The sequence below is a fragment of the Mytilus edulis genome, chromosome 10 (genome assembly GCF_963676685.1).
Source record: "Mytilus edulis chromosome 10, xbMytEdul2.2, whole genome shotgun sequence".
NCBI classification, from domain to species: domain Eukaryota; kingdom Metazoa; phylum Mollusca; class Bivalvia; order Mytilida; family Mytilidae; genus Mytilus; species Mytilus edulis.
The window spans coordinates 50,326,725-50,348,917 of record NC_092353.1 but is presented as its reverse complement, the minus strand read 5'-3'; the positions used below and the strand labels follow the sequence as shown (position 1 = coordinate 50,348,917).

The 22,193-nt window shown below is 30.8% G+C and overlaps 2 protein-coding genes across 9 annotated transcripts in view; one reads left to right on the top strand and one right to left on the bottom strand.

Moving 5' to 3' along the window:
• Window positions 1-7,640, top strand: part of LOC139491412 (intraflagellar transport protein 88 homolog) — a 55,555-nt gene extending 47,915 nt beyond the window's left edge. For all 6 annotated transcript variants that reach the window (XM_071279095.1, XM_071279097.1, XM_071279094.1 and 3 more), the window contains exons 22-25: window positions 399-505; window positions 2,425-2,488; window positions 3,980-4,102; window positions 7,072-7,640. In XM_071279095.1, coding sequence (XP_071135196.1) covers window positions 399-505; window positions 2,425-2,488; window positions 3,980-4,102; window positions 7,072-7,193 — 416 coding nt within the window. In that variant the 3' untranslated portion in view covers window positions 7,194-7,640. The remainder of the gene's footprint in view (window positions 1-398; window positions 506-2,424; window positions 2,489-3,979; window positions 4,103-7,071) is intronic.
• A 2,377-nt stretch (window positions 7,641-10,017) lies between these two features.
• LOC139491411 (transmembrane protein 45B-like) lies at window positions 10,018-22,166 on the bottom strand. Of its 3 annotated transcripts, XM_071279090.1 has the most exons (4): window positions 21,902-22,166; window positions 18,492-18,586; window positions 15,033-15,164; window positions 10,018-12,206 (listed from the first exon to the last, which is right to left on the bottom strand). In XM_071279090.1, exon 4 carries the CDS (start codon window positions 12,201-12,203, stop codon window positions 11,322-11,324), a length of 882 nt encoding a protein of 293 aa, XP_071135191.1. In that variant the 5' UTR covers window positions 12,204-12,206; window positions 15,033-15,164; window positions 18,492-18,586; window positions 21,902-22,166; the 3' UTR covers window positions 10,018-11,321. The 3 variants fall into 3 exon arrangements, with proteins under 3 accessions (XP_071135191.1, XP_071135192.1, XP_071135193.1); XM_071279091.1 differs by lacking the exons at window positions 18,492-18,586; window positions 21,902-22,166 and adding an exon at window positions 17,281-17,598; XM_071279092.1 differs by lacking the exons at window positions 15,033-15,164; window positions 18,492-18,586; window positions 21,902-22,166 and adding an exon at window positions 13,373-13,506.
• Between the last annotated feature and the right edge of the window lie 27 nt (window positions 22,167-22,193).

Genomic DNA, 22,193 nt, shown 5'->3' with positions numbered 1-22,193 from the left:
ATATGTATAACTTGGATCTCTCTTTATTAAACTACATCAAGTTAATTAGAAAATCGTGAAGTAGACTAGCTGGAGATAAACGCGAAATAAAGTATCCGCGAAAATAGGTTGGTTTACAGTATGTGATTGCGCACTAACTTTTGGTTACTTTCTGTTTTAAATACTGTAGATTCATTTATTTTCGTGGATTTCATTTTTTGTGGATAATTGATTTCATGGTTTAACCAACATCTGCATACAAGCCTTTAGGACAAAAATAATTTATAGAACACATAAATTTGTGGTTCTCCTGTACCCTCAAAACCCTTGAAAATAGGTATCCAATAAAAAATAATCCACAGTATGTTGTTGTCATATATATTAAGTAATTGATGAGCAATATTTTATTTAATTTGTAGGTTTGAAATTTTTGGTGAGGATTTGTTCAGATCTTGGTTTAAAAGAGGCTCAGGAGTATGCCACAAAGTTAAAGAAAGCTGAGAAAGCTAAAGAACTGAAGGACCAGGTAAATGATAAGATATCATATTGGAAAAGATAGATTGTCCATCTGTACGTCCGTCCGTACATCCCGAAACTGATTTTTATGCCCCACCTACGATAGTAGAGGGGCATTATGTTTTCTGGTCTGTGCGTCCGTTCGTCCGTCCGTTCGTTCGTCTGTTCGTCCGTTCGTCCGTCTGTCCCGCTTCAGGTTAAAGTTTTTGGTCGAGGTAGTTTTTGATGAAGTTGAAGTCCAATCGACTTCAAACTTGGTACACATGTTCCCTATGATATGATCTTTCTAATTTTAATGCCAAATTAGAGATTTTACCCCAATTTCACGGTCCACTGAACATAGAAAATGATAGTGCGAGTGGGGCATTCGTGTACTGAGGACACATTCTTGTTGTTCTCTAACTTTAGTTTGCCTCATCACAATTTTATGGAGCTTGTGCACAATGCTTATTAACACAAATAATATCCAGTTTGAATTTGGGTGGCATCACTTTTACATCACTTTACAAGTGGAAAAATTGCTGCATATTTTGTTTCTGTTCTCTAACCTAAGTTTCCCTCAACCAAATTATGTGAATCTTATACACAATGCTTATTTATATCTCAAAACTCAACATCAAGTATGAATTTTGATAGAATCATAAATTTTACCCGTGATGAGTTATGTCCCTTTATAAGGTTAAATGATTATGCAAGCTGAGGCATCAACTGTGTTCCATGAACACTTTCCCCATTTATTGTATCTTTTGTTTTTCATGTTGTTTGACCACAACCTTTTATAGATTACTACCTATGGTATTAGTTTAGCTCAGTGTTATATATCATTTTATTCTGGTATCACCTAATTTGAACAAAGGTATACAGAAAAACATATTAATTTACATTACATTGCATTGTACATTTGTATTAGAAGCAAAAAGATGAGTTATATTTCAACAGTAGGATCAGGAGTAGTACAGCTGACAGGTTAACATCAAAGAGAATTCAGTTTGTCATTTATAATTCTAATAAAGTGTTAAAGGCTTTATTCTAGAGTTATATTAGCTTCTGTTGAGTTTGTCATTTATAATTCTAATAAAGTGTTAAAGGCTTTATTCTGGAGTTATATTAGCTTCCGTTGAGTTTGTCATTTATAATTCTAATAAAGTGTTAAAGGCTTTATTCTGCAGTTATATTAGCTTCCGTTGAGTTTGTCATTTATATTTCTAATAAAGTGTTAAAGGCTTTATTCTGCAGTTATATTAGCTTCCGTTGAGTTTGTCATTTATAATTCTAATAAAATGTTAAAGGCTTTATTCTGCAGTTATATTAGCTTCCGTTGAGTTTGTCATTTATATTTCTAATAAAGTGTTAAAGGCTTTATTCTGGAGTTATATTAGCTTCCGTTGAGTTTGTCATTTATAATTCTAATAAAGTGTTAAAGGCTTTATTCTGGAGTTATATAAGCTTCCTCATCTTAGTCTCTTAGCCTATTCGATCTGCTTATTTTTATATTGTGTGCAGTACCGTTGATTGAAAAAATTCATTCAAATTTTTGGTACCAAATCTGCATATCCTTTGAACTTAATTAACAAAGATGGATTTTTATGCCCCACCTACGATAGTAGAGGGGCATTATGTTTTCTGGTCTGTGCGTCCGTCCGTCCGTCTGTTCGTTCGTCCGTCTGTCCGTCCGTCTGTCCCGCTTCAGGTTAAAGTTTTTGGTCAAGGTAGTTTTTGATGAAGTTTAAGTCCAATCGACTTCAAACTTAGTACACATGTCCCCTATGATATGATCTTTCTAATTTTAATGCCAAATTAGAGTTTTTACCCCAATTTCACGGTCCACTGAACATGGAAAATGATAGTGGGAGTGGGGCATTCGTGTACTGAGGACACATTCTTGTTTTTTATGTATAAAAATTCATGAGATTGACTTGTATTTTTCAGCGTGCAAGTAGTGGGACAAGAAGAGGTAGTGGTCGAGCCAAACGTGAAGGCAGTGCTGGAAGTGGTATGTGTTATTTCATAAGATTAATAAAATATTGTAAAAGTATCATCATTTGTTAAGTTACCTAGTTCATGGACTTCAAATAGATATAAGAAGATGTGGTACGAGTCCTAATGAGACAAATCTTCATCCAAGTTTATTTGTATTACAAAATGTAATTACCAATTAAAAGAAATAATTGGGCACCTCCATCATAGATAATTGAGCCAAATAGTTTTCACTTTTTCACTGTTTTTATTAGGTCAAAATTTCTTTGATTATTGGTTGGACGGAATCTGGGTTAATTTGATTTTAATAATGATTTTTACAATCATATAAACTTAACATTCCAGTCCAACCAATAACTAAAGAAATTGTTCAATTGCAAGGTATTTTAGGGGGGGGGGGGGGGGGGTAGAAAGCTTTTTTACACAAAAACAAAAATTCTCTTACAGTTTTCTGATAATTTTCAATATTTAGCAGCCTATAAAGAAATATTTTAAATTTCATCATTTAATATCACAAAATTATGTGTACTTTTTAAATCAAAGCTATTAAATTCTTATAACAACTTTTATGTTTGCAAATGCTTAAGTATTCCTCTTATTAGAATGAAAATTTACAGTCATTTATCAACATAATATCATTTAATATATTTACATAGCATAATTTCACAAGAATGTCAAAGTAGTTTTTGGAAAAAACTACATTTTTAAGATTAATAGTTTTTCTTCTAATATGATTTTCAAATTACAACACATGAGCCGCGTCAGATAGAAATCGACCTTATGCAAATCTACACAATACATGGTTAACCTATTTGGTTTTGAAAATAAGTTCAACAGAAAGTCTAGGGCTTTGTGCTATAGTTGAGTTATTTATCGAATGCTTAAAAACAGACCAAACTTCATCCTTTATTTTATTGTATTTCGTATATGAATGTTCCAAAATCAACCAGTCTTATGCATTTAATACATATCTACATACACTTGCATAAGGTTGGTTTCTATCACATATAAGAGACCTTGACTGATTCTCTACTTGCATTCTGAAAAGACATAGAGTAGAGGTCAGAGTAAAATAGTATAACTCTTTATTTGATTTGAATTGTTTCTTTTTAATTGTAATGACTGTAATACGTTTTCTGACTAAAAAGAAATAACATAAAAAAATGTGGTGAACACTGAATTACAAGCGTAGCATCTGTGTTATTTTAAAGTGTGCACCACATTTTTTATGTTATTTCTAATAGGCAGAAAACCTATTCATGCTATTGCACACATTTCTTACAATTTAATTCGGAGTAAATCATGAAAACTGTTGATGACGTCACGGTCACATGACTAATTTATGTCTAAAGTGCTGATAGACAAAACAACGTCAACCAATCAGAAAGACGTGTAACATATTAATAATTTAATTTTGGATGTAACACGTCTTCTGATTGGCTGAGGTTGTTTTGTTTATCAGCTCATAGACATAATTTAGAATTTTGTTAATTTTTTTCTATTACAGATCGTGAAACAAGTGCAGGAGGGTCAAGGAAACCTAGCTCTAAAGGTCGAAGGTCAGGTGGAAATCGACTAGATTTAGATGATGATGGTAAACCATATCAAGTGAGCAACAAACAGGAAATTGGTATGATACTATTTACTGCTATCTATATTTGTGCTTAAAAATATGCTGATGTAGTATGCTTCATGAACAAATAATCTATTCCATGTTATAAAATTGGTAGAATTCATACATTGTTCATGCAAGACCAAGTATTAATATACCTTGGAATAAAAGTTTGCTTTAGTAGTATATATGGAAATCAGATCAAGGGTCTGGAAAAGTTGTCTTTATGGTCTTTGTCCAATTCACTTTTAACTTTGTTAAGCAATGGATAGTGAAAAGCAAATTTTAACAAAGCCGATTTTTATGCCACATTTATGGGCATTATGTTTTCTGGTCTGCATGGGTCTGTGCGTCTGTCCATTTGTCAGTCTGTCTCGCTTCAGGTTAAAGTTTTTTGGTCGAGGTAGTTTTTGATGAAGTTGAAGTCCAATCGTCCTGAAACTTAGTACACATGTTTTTTATGATATGATCTTTCTAATTTTAATGCCAAATTTAAGATTTTTCTCCATTTTCACGGTCCACTGAACATTGAAAATGATAGTGAGGACAGGGCATCCATGTACTGGGGACACATTTTTATTTATTTTGTTTTAGAATGCCCTTTTAAAATTTCCACACTGTTCCTGATGTTTAATGTAAAGTCAACATTCCAGTCATTTCAGTTTTCCTGTGCTATCTACTTTTGAAATTTTAAAATTTTGGCCCGGTATAGCTTCAAACGTGTGATAGAGGTATACCATTCAGTTTTAGTTTACATATATTATATACATAGTATTTCCTCTGTTCCTAGTGGGAATATTTCATATTGCTATCTAGATGTAAAAGGCATATAAAAATACTGTGGATTCATTTTTTTTTTCGTGGGTACCAATTTTCGAGGTTTGAGTAGAATTTGCATGTTCGTGGATATTTTATTTCGTGGTTTTGGCAAGGTCTGTATACATTCCTTCAGAAAATTGGCAATTTGTTGAATATTTGAATTCGTGGTTACCATAAACCCACAAAATCCACAAAAATTGGTATCCAACGAATATTAATGAATCTGCAGTATAAGAAATGTTTATCATATGTGCTTTAGAATATCTGTTTATGCTGCTTAGGGCTGTTCCAGAATTAAATTCATGAGGGAATTGGAGGCACTTTTAAAGCCCTGACCATCCATAAGGCAAAAACTTTCATTTCTTAATTGTAGCAAAATTCAAAGGAAAATTAAATTCATTTGAGTGCCTCTCATCCCTCCATTTCGATACATTTTGGAACAGTCCTTGCCCATATTATCAATGTCATAGTACTTGTATTTATTGTCTCATCTGTTTAGAGAAATGACTGTCTTCCTATTTTGTGTGAAGATACTAAATTGTATATCATTTGCAAGAATTTGCATGCATGTATATTCATTCATACATTGAAGAAAGAAAGAACATAAGTTACTTACTGCAAATTCAGAAAATATTGCGTGCATTTATTATTGCAATTTTGTCATTTTACCCAAAAATGTGATTTTAATTTTTGCTTTATTCTGAAAAATCCTGTTTGATTCATGTACAAAATTTCAAAATACGAGTTAATATTGCGATTATAACCCTGTCACATTTTTCGCAATAATTTCTGAATTTACAGTACTTAAACAGTTGGGACTTTGCATATACATATTGCATGCTGATAAATTTGTGTTTTTTTGCATGCATCTTATAGGACAATCAGGTTCGTATACACAAATTTGTATACTGTGTTTCTATATATACCATGCTTTACTATATATTCTTACTGTGTCTGATGTCAATTTTTTTTGCCAAGAACAAACTTTCTAAACAAACACCAACAAGGAATGCCCAAACAACTATAAAAAAGTATATATATTTTTACGCATTAACAAACCCACAAAATCAACAGGTTATCAAAGCTTGATATATCTATTTTGAATAACAAAGTAGGGTTTGCATAATTATAATGCTTGGATATAGGAAAATACCTTTTGATGTGGTATAAGACCATGTAATCTGTAATAACTGAAGGCTTAAATGGCCTGGGGAGAACACTAGTATACGTAAGTTAATGGTAAAAGGGAGATTTTATCAATTTCTTCCTATTATATACATTTCAATTTATTTATTGTGTGTCACTATTAGCTTCTTCTTTGTCACAATATTTTACTATGTGTGTACTGTCCTCTGATAATCATATTGTCCAGTTTCTTGGTGTTAGCTGTAACAACCTTGCAGAATTGCTAATAAGGTTTGAATGGTGATTGGGTCAGTTTACAGATTCAACTGTGCTTGCTTTCAAGCCTTCATTTATGATGGCAACAGGTCTTCTGCAAACTCAAAGCAAAATTCTGATATATTTATCATAGATAAAAATACTGCTGATTCATCATTCTAGTTTACCAATTGGATAACAATTTTATTGTGGTTATTTGTAACCTCAAAATTAATATAAATGTAAAACAAAGTATTTTTTATCATTCTAAAGGCTTATATGCAGACTATAGCAAAATTAAATATTCATGTAATAATTATTTTTCCCTAATCCACAAAAGATGGTACCCTGAAATAAAAATATCTAGATTTGATAACTTTACCACTGCATCATAAGTACCAGGGGTGGATCCAGCCATTTTAAAAGGGGGGGGGGGGGGGGGTCCCAACCCAGGATAAAGGGGAAATCCAACTATATGTTCACATTTAAATGCATTGATCGGCCGAAAAAAAGGGGGGTTCCAACCCCCGGAACACCCCCTCTGGATCCGCCACTTAGTACTGGTATCATTTATAAAGATCATATTAAAGTTTCCCTGAAATCCAAATTTAGTCTATCGAAGATGGAGTTTTTCTGGTAGGACTGTAATGCACTGTACATTTATGCTGTATAGATATAGTTTTCTAAGACGGATGTATATCAATAGTGACATAAGTGTGTGTTTTCAAAAAAGAATCGAGAAATGTTGTTTTGAGAGATATAAAAAAGTATGATTTTCTCTTCTACAGATTCCACATATTCTGATCCATTAGGACCACAGATGGAAAGACCAAAAACAGCAGCAAATAAGCGTAATGACCATGATGAACTGTTTGATGAAGACGTGGGAGATGATCTTCTACCAGAATAGACAATATAATAATAGAACTGAATGGACTAAATGATACATGCAGTTCACAGATATATTTATTTATTTATTTATTCCGTCCATTGTTCATGTGTATTTTTGTAGAATTTTACATTTGATTTTTAAATCTTTACCAATAACTTTAATATCTTATATAATTTAAAATCATATTGAGCAATATTTTCAGATAGTCATTATCTATATAATTGCCTTAAAGTGGACAAGACAGTGAGTGACATTATTTTTCATATTGAAAAAAATAATTATTCCCTTTGAACAGTTAAATAGTTATCTCCCTTTGAACAGTTTAATAGTTATCTCCCTTTGAACAGTTTAATAGTTATCTCCCTTTGATTTAAAATAAGAGCAATTAATTGAAAGAAATATGTGTTTCACTTTACATTGATGTGTATTGTGTTTGTTAAAGAATAAAGGAATGCTAGCTTGTTACAGGATTGTGTTTATTTCCAAACCGTTCTGTTTTGATATTTTAATATTTGAAACAATGGTTAGTTATGAAAGATGTTATTTGGATGGAAAAATCTTTGTCATGGGTTATATTGTTAAGTAGTAGTCCAAATAAGAATCATGTAGAATTAGAATATTGTGATTAACTTCATGAAGGGCTAGAAATGTTTATTTTTGTCAATCAGTTGCCATACGAGTGAAGATGAAAGGAATGAGTTATATTCCATTTAATCTTTTCTAATAGATATAAGACGATGTGGTTTGAGTGCCAAGTTATAATTTGTAAAAGTAAACCATAATATAGTCTTCAACAAGAAATCTTGGCTAACACCGAACAGCAAGCTATGAAGGGCCCTAAAAATAACTAGTGTAAAACCACTCAAACGGAAAAACCAAAAAAAATCTATATCAAAAAAAGAAACAAGAAACACTTATGAACCCCATTAACAAACAGAACATCAGATTCATGACTTAGGACAGGTGCGACAAATGCAGTGGGTTTAAACGTTGTAATGGGTAGGAACCTTCACACTTATCTGAATCAATTAATGATATATTTAACATAGGCTATTATTGGAGTTATCTCCCTTAACATAAGCAACTAAAATGCATATACAGAGGGTTTAAGTCTGTCTTTGATGATATTTCTAGTGTATATAATGTACAGGTCTGATAATGTGCATATTTTGCATTGATAAAAACATTTCAAAAATTTCTGAAATTACAATACTAGACATAAATAAACTAGATTTTGATTGACATTTATCTTTTACACTTGGGACCTGTCCACTGATAACTATGATTGGCAATAAGACAACTTTTCACTAGATCCCAAAATGATGAAATGAGCAACTATAAGTCACTGTACAGCCTTCAACAATGAGTAAAACCAATACCTTCATATATGTATTTATATATTCAGCTATAACAGACCCATGTGACTTCTTAATATACTGTGGATTCATTAAAGTTGGTTCGATAACAATTTTCATAGATTTCGTAAACACGAATTTAAATGTTCAACGAATTGTTAATTTTCTATATGCTTTTTATGCAGAGATTTGCAAAACCACGAAATCAAATATCCACGAAAAATCCAATTATTTTCGTCAATCCACGAAAAATTGATATCCACAAAAATAAATGAATCCACAGTATAGTGAGTATACTAATTCCTCAATGAAATGAATTTAAACTAACATTTCTACTTGTATCCATCTGATGAGTTAAGCCTTTTAAACTGATTTTCAGATTTATATCGTTCTTATATTGTGATGTTACACCATTGTCCCAGGGTAGGGGAGGGTTGGGATCCTGCTAACATGTTTAACCCCGCCACATTCTCTCAAGTCAGGAGCCTGTAATTCAGCGATTGTCATTTGTTGATATGTTACATATTTGTTTTTCGTTCAGTTTTACATAAAGTAGACCGTTAGTTTTCTCGTTAGAATTATAATACATTTGTCATTTTGGGGCCTTTTAGAGCTGTCTATGTGATTTGAGCTTTGCTCATTGTTGAAGGCCATACAGTGACATATAGTTGTTAATTTCTGAGTCATTTGGTCTCGTGTGGAGAGTTGTCTCATTGGCAATTATACGACATATAACTTCAAAACTCTCTTAATGTTATAGGCCTTCCAGGGCTTTCAAATATGATGGTTTGAGCATTCCAGATCTAGGCAAATCTGGAAAATTGCTTCTGATTCACAAATTTTATAAAGTGTTATTTTCATTTGCAGTATAAATAATGTCTATTCTCATTGTTAAAGGCCATACAGTTGCCCATAACTGGTTACAAAAATCACTGAGGAAAATTCAGAACAGAAAGTCTCCAACCAAATGGCAAAATCAAAAGCTCAAACACATCAAACAAATGGACAACAACTGGCATATTCCTGACTTGGTACAGACATTTTCTTGTGTAGAAAATGGTGGATTAAACCTGGTTTTATAGCTTGCTAAACCTCTTTATTTGTATGACAGTCATATAAAATTCCATAAATTGACCACGATGTGTGAACAGAACACACAAGAGTGATCTAACAAGTCAATAGCCTGTCAACGATAAGGTTCAGTGAGTTTCAATCACCTACATGGTAGAAGCATTCTACTCCAATGTTTAAAATTGATTAAAATTGCCAGTTTTCCAACCAAGGTCAATGGTTCTCTTCAGAGAACTCCAACTTCCTTCACCAAAAAAAAAAACAAAAAAAGCTGGCCACCATGATATAATAGTACTGAAGTGGCATAAAACAACAGAATCAATCAAATTTGCCTGGCTATGAATATTACCAAGGTGTGTAAAAATATTCCTAAACACAATACGAGCAATTACTAAGTCTATAAATAGTTAAACATCTTAATAAAAAATATACTTTAATATCTATCACATACTAAATGGTACAACAATTGCAAAACAAACTGAACATTTTATCTAAATGAAGAAAATTATGCATTTTTCCTCATAAGGGGTGATAACTCAATAAATATAATTCAACAAAGGAATGTATAATGAACAAGTTCTGTGAACATAATGGATGACATAACATGAACATGAACAGATAATGACATGACAAGGGAGTGTCCAAAAGCAGAACTAATTTTGGTTGCCACATATAATATAACATGGAATTGGGTCAACAAATTTAACCTCAACATATGAAATGAAGAAAAATTATCAAACTTTATACATTAAATTTAAATATAACAAAAAATCTGTTCATATGTAAATGTTTATAAACTTTTGAATAAAAATAAATAAAAAGCATGGATTTTTTTTTGTAAATATAATAAAAACATAATATATATAAACTCCTGAATAAGTACAAATAAATAGGATGTAAAAATGTTTGTATATATACATACCTATTATTGATTATAAAAGAAACAGTATTTTGCAATACCCGACAGAAAAATTGCACTAAGTAATACTACAAATAATTGGAAATTTATCGTACATTAAACAAGATGGAGACTAATTTTCTAATAGTACTTAGATATTAATCTAACAGATGCAGCCTTGTAACATTGCAATGAGGAGTATATCACGCTCTATATAATTGATTGACTGACTAGTGATTGTTTACGCAGTGTTTTACATTATATACATTGACCATGGAAGTATTATATTGTCAATATAATACTTCCATGCATTGACGGATCCTGATATTTTCATAAGAGGGGGCCTATTGACTGCCTAAGAGGGGGAGTGTTACTCTTAAATAACAGCCAAATTGTTCCCACAAAAAAGGGGGGGACTTGGTCCCCTACCTCTTCCTAAATCCACCTCTGACTACCGATAGTTGAAAAAATAAATGACAATTACAAATATTGAATATGTCTACAAGATTTTCATAAGTGCAGATTATGTAAATACTGTGGATTCATTAATCTTCGTTTGATACCAATTTTCAAGGCTTTCATGTTGTACAAGAAAACCACGAATTTAAATAGTCAACAAACTGCAAATTTTCTATAGGAATTTATACAGACCTAGCCAAAACCAAGCAGTTAAATATCCACGAATATGCAAGTTTTCCTTGAACAACTAAAATTGGTACCCACGAAAATAAATGAATCGCCAGTATAATGACTGTGGACAAATTAGCCGAATGCTTAACTGATATCATGGTATAAATTATTCTTCTCTGTATTATTCAAGTATCATCTGACAACTGGTTTCTGGTACTCTATATCACTATCGTCACTGTCTCCCATTGAAATTAATGTTTGTCCATTGGTTCCAGTATGAATTAATCTCTTCATACAGATATCATCTTCTCTGTTTGTATGAAATCTCTTTTGATAAAAAGCAACACAACTACCAATTGCGAACATTATTAAAAAATTGATCCCACAATGCCAAGTGAAGTACATGGTCACAAAAGTGAATTCCACATGATCATCTGGTTTCCATTTTTCCGCATATGGGTTAGGATTGTACAGTACAAACCCTATTTGCCAAAACCAAGTCCCTTGAACAAGAAAGAAATAGGCTCGAGAAAGCGCGGCTAGAACATTGTGACGATATTTCATTTCTAAAATAACCCCGATTAAATTTAAGATAATTGCGTATATAAGTAACGTATGTACTTGTACATTCAGTTCATTTCGTCCATGAAGATGGAAATGAAATAATAAAGCTTCAACACTTAAAGCTATAAGGACTATAACATAATCCAAATCTTTAGGTATAGGTGCTTTTAAATATACAAGAAAATCTATCACGCCACTCATTCCAAAAAAGAAAAACATTGTAGCATGCTGAGCATTTCCAGGAGTGGTGAATTTATGAACATAGAAATTGTATCCAGTATATATTTCTAAGGAAAATCCAACAACTACTAATAATATTTTGCCTATGGATTCAATCGGAAAATCTCTGAAGCGGCCACATAGACAAGTACATGGGTAGGTAGGAGTAGAAGTGAATCGTGTGTTTCTGCGTAGGGATGTGTAATATCTGTTAAACATCTGCACTGTCCACCATAATGAAAAAACAATGAAGAAAGATCCTGGTAAAGCATGGCCGCCAAAGTTTCCCATTATCTGCAAATTAAAAACAAAATCAAAATCAGACAATATAGATTTATAGCTTTTATAGCTGACTACGTGGTATGGGTTTTACTCATTGTCGAAGGCCGTATGGCGACCTATAGTTGTTAATTTTCTATGTCATTTGATCTCTTGTGGAAAGTTTTCTAATTGGAAATCATTCCAGATATTCTTTTTTTTTATATTAGCAGTAATATAGTTATTCAAATCATTTTTTTAACCCTAGGATTTCAATGAATTTCATTAATATATACATTTAATTGTTGGGGTATCTTTATTTAAGTTTCAGTTTTTACAATAAATAAACTGAACAATATAAAGATTTTGTGTCTGGTACATGGAACCTGGAGTTTTGGAATATTTTTAAATAATTATACAAAAGGCATGGCCACCAAAGTTTCCTACAAATAAATCAAAAGATACATGTATGTACTTTTTTAAGCATTACAGTAAATTAAGTAAATCTTTCTTTGAACCCCATGATTTCCATGAAATTCAATAAAATAAATAATTAAAAGTTTTTAGTATTTTTATTAAAAAAAAATACAGATAAATATATAAATACAAATAGTTTTTGTGATCTTGTACATCAAAAAAGGGGTTTGGGAATATTTAATAAAATGCTTTCACAGTGACAAGACATTAAAACTTGTACATGTACTAAAAATTACGTATTGCTATTTTAACCTTATTGAAATATTTCAAGATTTTATTTTATTTTATTTATATGTGATATATCAGAAAGAATTTGAATTAACACATTTGTCTGTAATTAATATTATAATAGAATATGTCCATGATTTTAAAACAGAATTACTTATAAGATAAATAAGTAAAATTAGCATATTTAATTAGTTTAATCTGATATTTTCTCCAAGGACTTTAGCAATTATAGTTTTATAACCCAGTCGATAAATCGACTTTTTCTTTTTTTCAATTTATTACTTCCTGATTAAGAGTATGATATCAGAAATACGATATTTACCGATTAACTTTAACATAATAAAGCAACTTGATAATTTGTATAAATATCTAATAATAAACACTATAAAAGAGTACATTTCTGATAACAGGTTCAACATTGATTAGGTCAAAGGCAATCGACCAGCGAAGAAACTAGAACCTGTAATATTTCATCATCAAATGTATTTACAACTAACCTTGACTTATAGCTGAAAACTAGTACTGTGGATTCATTTATTTTCGTGGGCATCAATTTCCGTGGATTGCAGAAACATGCATTTTGTGGATATGTAATGTTGTGGTTCTGCCAAACAGATACAACTTTATAGAAGTTTGTATTTCTTTGAACATTAAAATTCACCTGTACCTACGAAATACACGAAAATTGGTATCCAACGAATAATAATAAATTCACAGTATGTTATTGGGTCTCGGGTGGAAAGATGTCTCATTGAAAATCATACCACATCTTCTTATTATTCAGGTGTTTAAAACCTAGTAAATATATGAGAAATTCTCAGAACATGAAATCATCAATATCTCTCAATTCTATGAAGGTCCTGATGGGGGGTCCTTTAATTCTGTCTTCTTAAATCCATGAAAATTGGCATCATTATACAAATAAATCCACAATATCTTCTATAGCCACACTAAACAATTGTCATGGAATATTTTCACATGCATATTTTCAATGAAAAAAAACATTACTAAATACTTCATCTGGTCTTTTAAAATAGATAAGTTATTTAAAGACATGCAGGACTTAAGGGATAAATTCATCAAAGTATGTGAAAATTCATAAATATTTGATAAAAGCTAAATACGAATAAAGACAAAATAAGAAAACATTTATTTACCTTCAGTCTGCTCAGTTTATGACTATCTTATTTGATCAAGGATACAAATAGGATCAGACACAAGTTTAATCAACTTACATAGTGTTATCCTATATACATTTATACTTGTAATGATAACAATGTAGCATGTATATATAAAATTACTGTAATAAATGATAACATGAGTAAAAGTAGTTGTGGAACAGTGGCGGATCCAGAAATTTCATAAGTGGGGGCCCACTGACTGACCTAAGAGGGGGCCCGCTCCAGTCACGCTTCAGTTATTCCCTATATAAGCAACCAAATTTTTTCCCAAAAAGGGGGGGCCCGGGCCCCCTGGGCCCCCCCCCCTTAAATCCGCCTCTGTGGAACCATAGCTCATAAAAGTTGTTTAATAATTTGCGGAAATTGTTAAAAAAAATATTAAAAGGACCTATAAGCTACTGTTCCAAAGCTAGAATATAAAGTAAATTGTTCATAAATTATGAAGTGGTTAAAAGGCTTTTGGGATTTGGGATGTAGAGTGTAAGATCAATTCTATCCATGTCTGATTTTCTCCCATGCGAAATACAGCCATCAAAGATCAGCAGAATATAATAACTGCATTATTCTAGTTACTGAGGAGGTTGGATTAAGAGGGTGAAAAACATTGAGGATACGGAATATAGAAATATAGGAATGAAAAAGAGTAGTTCACTGAAAAAAAGATTAACATTTTACGAAGTGGGAAAAAATTCAAAAAGCTGAATTTGAAATGAGCACCCTTGTGTTAGACCCTTCAACAATGAGAGTAACTACAGACTTCTAAATCTCTTTCCTTTATATGTAATTTATTACAAATATATTTCAATCAATAAATCAGAAGTAGATCATGACAATTAGTCAAATTCTAAAAACTAGCAATATTTTAAGTTAAAAACCTGGTTTTCGAATTTGATAAAGATTGAAAAGGGGGGGGGGGGTATCAATCTACTTGGTATTTTGTCTATCATCCAGTGCAAATATATTACAAAATACCTACCTTACTTAAATTATGCTATCTGTGTTGATTTATTCTGACAAAAATTCACATCATATTACCACAGGAACATATATTGACATTAAATATACAATGTACTGTTCCCAGATTTCCACTTCACAAAGTCACCATTACCTGTTAAAAACAGAAACTAAATGTATCTTAAATTATCTTTTTTAATAACTAATTAAAAAGAGTTAATAATTAAAACATTTCTCGATCATCCAGAAGTAAATAAGTATATCTGTATGGTTATTTATAATGTTTAAGAGTAATTTTTTGCAATTTGAATGGCTGATATTGTCCTCATAAATTTCAGTAAAATTTTTTATTACGTCAATTGGAATTATCTCCCTTAAACCATTGACCTATTTCAAGTAATATTGTTTTATTTACTTTATTGTCTAATATTTTGATTTTCAGAGTTTTGGATTTAATGTCTTAATATATTTGGTTGATATTGTCCTAATAATTGAATTTTAATATATGAATTTGTAATATTTAACAAAATCAGGATAAATTCATTACAGTTTGCAATTGTCCTAATACAGAATGTATCAGGTTTGGCCTAGCCTCACCTGATATGAATTTTATAGACCCGATAAATTCTTGTATTAGGACAATTGCACACTGTGTAACTAATAATACATGTATCATACTTGCCAACTTTTTAAAATCTCCATGGGGGTTTTAAGCAAAAGAGAACCTAATGAATACCTAATCCTGTAATTACTGTACTAAATTGGAATATATATGGTTTTGAATGAGTATAAAATGTGTTCAAATTTGTTATTTACTCCTATGAATGCAATTTTAAAGTATTTAGACCACATGGAGTCATGTTTTTCTTAAAAAGGGGCCACAACTCAAAGTATTTGAATTTATGGGGATTTCAAATATATCACTTTTGAAAAATCTGTAATAGCTTTATCTTTTTGTTTAAATGTTTAATTCATTTGACTAATAATTCAGTTTAGGCTACTTTTATTAATTATTGACATTGGGCTATCAGGGAGCATCATTTAATCTCCATATTTGTGATGGACATTCAGATTCATTCGTTTATCTACCTTTATTCATTTTTTATCCTTGAAATTTTTACCTGAAATAATTTGAAGCCATTTTATCTCTTATTGGCTTCAACAATGAATATAAAATTATATGTATCATGTACTTTTACATTATTATCTGAATAATCTGCATAGGCAGATCCAGGGGGGCCTGGGGGCCTGCCCCCCCCCCCCCCCTTTTGTGGGAAAAATGTGGTTGATTATATAGGGAATCATTGAAGCATGACTGGAGCGGCCCCCCTAAGGAAAAGTTCTGGATCCGCCACTGATCTGCCACGGTTTACAAATAAGAAAACCTATATAACACACTTAACACTTAAAAAAAATCTCACAACTTTAAAGAACACCTGCAAAGCAACATCTAAGGAAAACAAAGTACTATAGGTCAATTATCAGATGAAGCTGATCACCAGGAAAGACACCTACAAAAACTCCATAGAAGAAGATCTACCACCAATGCAGTGCATAAAATCTTAACGTATATATTTATAACTATGTTTTTTTTTTTATGTTTATATTTGTAATTCTTCACTGTCTGTATTAAATGTTGTATTTGTGTTTGCTTGACCCATATGGGTGTATTTTGCAAATAAAAAAAAAAATTATTATATATATTTCAGTCAATAAATTCAAATCTATAAATGTAATTTTTGACATATTTATAAATTTGAATTTTTTTATTGATATATAAAATAAAAAAGTTCCAAATTTATAGATAAATCAAACACATATATGGCTTAACATTTATGTGTTTCAATAAAAAAAAATCAATTTTTAACTACATTTTTTGCCATATAAATCTAATGTTTCATTCAATGCTTTAAATATTAAATATATTTAACGCTATTCTTATCATTTTATGTTTATAGTAATAGTCAAATTTTAACCACAGATATCAATAATAAATTACCTTTATAAAAAGGGTACATGTAGGTAAAAACAATATACTAAACTGACACCCTGTTCAAATGTCATTTTTACACCAGCAAAATATAAACCACTTATTCACCTGTTTAAGTTTAATTATTCAATATAAATGCCAATTATGTACAAAAGCAGATAAATTATCATTGAAAGAAAATGAAAATACAGAATGAAATAATGTCCATAATTGATTATAAGTGACCACGATAACTGACCACTGATAACTAACACTCCTACAACATTATAAAGTCAATTACCTTTTCGTTCACCTACATAATTAAAAATCCAAGCTTTGTATCTTTTTGTCCTACTTTCTACCCTGCTCATTGATAATAACAGATACGTGATACAACAAACGTGTTGTTATATTTGTTATACCAATTTTAAGTATTGATTTAAAAAAAGGGGAGGTAACCAATATCAGTCAGCACTTTCCTGCAGGTATTATAATCCTCCAGGGAATAGAGCTAAGATTATTCCTTGTAATTAAATGAAATGAAATAGCTATGTCTACTTACTTAAGGCAAGTAATGATGCTCATTGCAGATCAATGAATAATTTAAATTTGTATAATCAAAGATTTCCAATTAATTAACCATAGGGATTTAAATACCTGGCCAAGAAAAAAACATCCTTTTCTTTTGATTATTGTCTCAGTTTTCTAGGTTTAACAGCTTTAAGTATAAAAGATTTTCTAAAGATGTTTGAGCTGTTCTAAATGAAATGTATGAGCTAAAAATTGTAAAAAAAATAAATTCTAATATAACTTAATTGATGCATATTTTTTTCTTCCTTTTTTATCAATTTTCCAAGTTAGTTTGCATGTTCAAAATCAGATTGGGATCAGTTTCCACAATACCTGGGACTATTATACTAACTATAATAATCCCAGACAATACAAATATTTGTTTACGTCATAATTTTTCAATAATGATATCTTATCATTTTTTACTTACTTTGTTTTTGCAAGAATGACATATATAATACAATGTATCTTTGTAGTATTATATGTCTATTTCTTTACAAAGTCATTATGTGATCTTATGTCAGGCTCATATTGTGTTGAATTATGAGGGGGGATAGGACCTTTATCGGGACTCCGGGATCGGGTGTTTTTAAGCTCGGGATTTCGGGATTTACCCCTTCGGGATCCGGGAATTCTTTTTTTCAAATTTCGGGATCCGGGATTTAACTTTATTTAAATTCGGGACCTCGGGATTTCATGTTTTTAAGGCCGGGATTTCGGGATCAGGACCCCTCCTACCCCCCCTCAATTATACTTCTGATGTGAAATGTAAATCGCTAATATCTCAGATACATAATTGGTTAAAAAACTAGTTACATATATATTCCTTTAATATGTTCATATTAATTTTGAAATATCAAAACAAGTATTTTAACCTAAAATTCATACTTTCTCATTTTTCTTTTACAGAAAAAAAAATTATCAAAATAAAACTGACCTTACCTATTAAAACACATTCATCCACAATATCTTTTCCTCTGGCAGTGGGACAAATTCCAATCCATTTTATCAGTTATCTCTTCATGCTTTAATGAAATCTTTCAAAAGAAAAAGAAAATATCTAGTTCAAAAATCAAATGTCACTTTATCTTTCAATCTACAATCATTAATTATATAATAATACTTAGGTGTGTAAAACATAAACTGTGAAAATTCAATCAATAATGGATAAATCTCCACCAAGGGTTTTAATTGCCCACTCTACCAAATGACTTTGATTTTTAGAAATCATCTTTTAATTAATCAAATTGAACAGAGCATATAATGTTTATCAATAAAAACAACCACTTGAAACACATTATCATGATGAAAAGCAAAATGTTTTCACAAAAACATTTAAGTGCTCAAATATATAAACATATTATATACTTTTGTAATGGGTCGGTGGGAAATCACATAAAACAATTTACCTTGCTGCACTAGATAATAGATCGGTTCAACATGTTCAACAATTTACAGAAAAGAGTGATGATAAACAAAAAGAACAGAATAGAACAGAAAAGGAGAATACATATATTTATTTTACATTTTTTTATACTCACAAAATTTTAATATTATTAACAATTAACAGGCTATTATTTCAACTTGGAATTATTATTAATTATGGAATTTGCTAAACTTGTGCTTGAGATCTTTAAAAAAAATCAATGTTTATTCTGTATTTTAATGTTCAGTGCGGCGCACAACACTACCTATTACAACATGTACAAAGAAGATAGTACATTTTCAATAGAATGCACTGTGCCGTGCACAACACTATCTATACAAAATACATTGTATGGAAAGTGTTATGCACCACTCAAAACATTACAATACAGAAAAAACATGGAATTTAATACAAATTTCAAGCACAAGAAATTATGCAAATTTCCTTAATTGACAAAAATTGGTATCCCTTAATTTCTCGTTATAAATGAATGTATAACTCTAGCTTAAATTGCGATCATTTGAACTGACCTTCCAAAATGTATGGCCAGTACTTACTCATATATGTTTAACTGTAAATGCAATTAGGAGCAAATATAAAATCGGTGCAAATGAAAAAATGAAATCGGAGGAAATGAAAGAATGAAAATTTAAAAAATCGGTGCAAACGTCATACGCTCGTTATGATTCCTCAATAGGAAATCAACTCCTTAACATTAATTATCCTTAAATAATGATTTTTCTCCGTTTCTGCGTTTTTTCATTTGATTTGATTTTTTGAATATATAAGTGTAGACATAGATCAGTGTGGATACTACACAGTGTTTTCAGACAAAAAAGTTCTCTGTTTTTCGAATAGGGTTTTATGTTAAATTGTGTTGCACAATGACCGCCAACCTGTACGAAACACTAAAAATAAGCAGTGTCCCAATCTTTAGTTTCAATGTTCAAGACTACTAAGGCAAAAAAAAAAAATAATAAGTGTGTTTATATATCGATCCTATTTCATATTTGAACAAAGTAGGGTAGGCAGGTGGGAATTTTTTTTTTATTTTACCTTTTTTTTTTTATACATTGAGTCTATGAGAGGGACAGTCTGACTTTAACAGTGTTTATTGAAAAATATGAAGATATCTTTATTTTAGAGAGAAAATTTATTTATAAAGTTGTTTTTCTATAGGTCACCAATTTCACAAAAATGTATATATATATCATTCTAGAGTTCATATTTAAACAAAATGAAACCTCTCAAAACCATCACTGTTTGAAGAGTTAAGCTCTTCAAAATTTATGACTGAATGATATCATATGGCTCTATAAATCATACAAACATTTTCAGAAAAAAAAGTGGGTTTTTTTTATCAGCAGAAAGATTGCACATGTCAATTTCCACTACTTTTATAGTAGTTTGAAACTGAATTGATTTTGTAGGAAAGTTTTACTATGATATAAAAGATCATTAAATGTTTGATCATATTTCACTATGTATTAAAATTAGCACTCAGTAGTATACAAATGTATCAGGAAAAATAATGCTGTTAAATCATGTAACGTGACAGTATCCAAATTGCACCTATTTTGACAGTTATTTCACCCTATTTAATGATCAAGAAAAAAAATTCCATTCTGTGTTTATTTTGTAGCCGTATCCTTCTTTATTATATAGGTACACCAATTTTTTTTAAATCCATATTGAGTCGTAAAAAAATGGGTTTGAATCAACCTCCAACAGGGGCGGATCCAGCCATTTTAAAAAGGGGGGGTTCACAACCTAGAGTAAAGGGGGGTTCCAACTATATGCTCCCATTCAAATGCATTGATCGGCCAAAAAAAAAGGGGGATTCCAACCCCCAGAACCCCCCCCCCCCCCTGGATCTGCCAATGTCCAAACTATCCATGAAACCATAATGAGGAGTACCCAAATTACATCCATGCTTACATTCACATCATTAAAATCAAATAACAGATGTTTTGTTTTATTTTTTCAAATATTTAGAACAATTTGACATTAATACATGCTCACTGTTAATTTTTTTTTTAAATGGATGCTTATAACATTTTTTTTTTTCATTTTTAAAAGATGACTTTTTGAGAACGTCGCATGGCAGTGTTTTCGTATATTATCCTTTTCCCATGAAAGCTTCATCTGCTGATATGAACTGTGAACATTTAATGTATATTTGAATAATTACAACTATTTTGTAAGACGTGTATAATGTCAAATAATCAAAATACAAACTGTTTAGTCTCAAAGAAAACTTTTAAGAATTTTTAGGCTGTTTATATGAGGGTGGTAATGGGGGTACCTTCATGACGGTAAAAATTCTTGCCAAATGACATTAATGGTAATTTTTGGTGCATGACGATAAAATGTACACTTTCTTTTAGACGTTAAAAAAAAATAACCAATTTTCACGAATCACGTTAAGTTTTTCCCAAAAATGATGAGGTAATGAAAATTATTTAAGTCTTCTGATGAATCACGTTAAGGATAGTTTGACGAATCACACTAAAAGTTTAACTAATTTGACGCTAATGGTATCTGAAAATGGCCATTTGATGCCTGACGGTAAAGGGCATTACTACCCTCTTATATTGAATAGGTGCAATTTGCCCGGTAGCGTGACGTTACATATCAAATGAAATGAACAAAATCTGAAAATGGTACACTTTTTGCTACATAAATAAATTACATCCTTTAAAACATCAAATATTAAATATGTAACTATATATATGAACATTATTTCTTTACTAAAAATTAATCAAATCCTTGCACAATTTAAGCAAGCTTAGAACAATAAATTCAAAATCTTAGTTTAATCAATTATTAAATATATGTCAAATGAAGATTCTATATAATATAACAATACAGTTATAAAGTTGTTAAATATTAGAATAGACTACTAAGAAGAGCCAAAATTACTAACATCTTTGTATTAACATTAAACATGTTAAACATGTGAGTGACCCTCTAACTCTTCCCTTCATCACATTGTAGGAATTTGTTTGCTGTGTTTGTTGTCTCCCTTTTCACATGTTTTTAACGTTTTTTTTATTGCAAGGACAAATGTTTGGTTGATAGTAAATTATCCAATCAACACATATATCACCGTCCATAGTCATTTTTTCTCTGTACAAATGTAATATTACATTGCTTCCTTAGGTGTTATGGGTTATCATGATCACCGTTATGACAGATGTACATGTAAGTACACACAA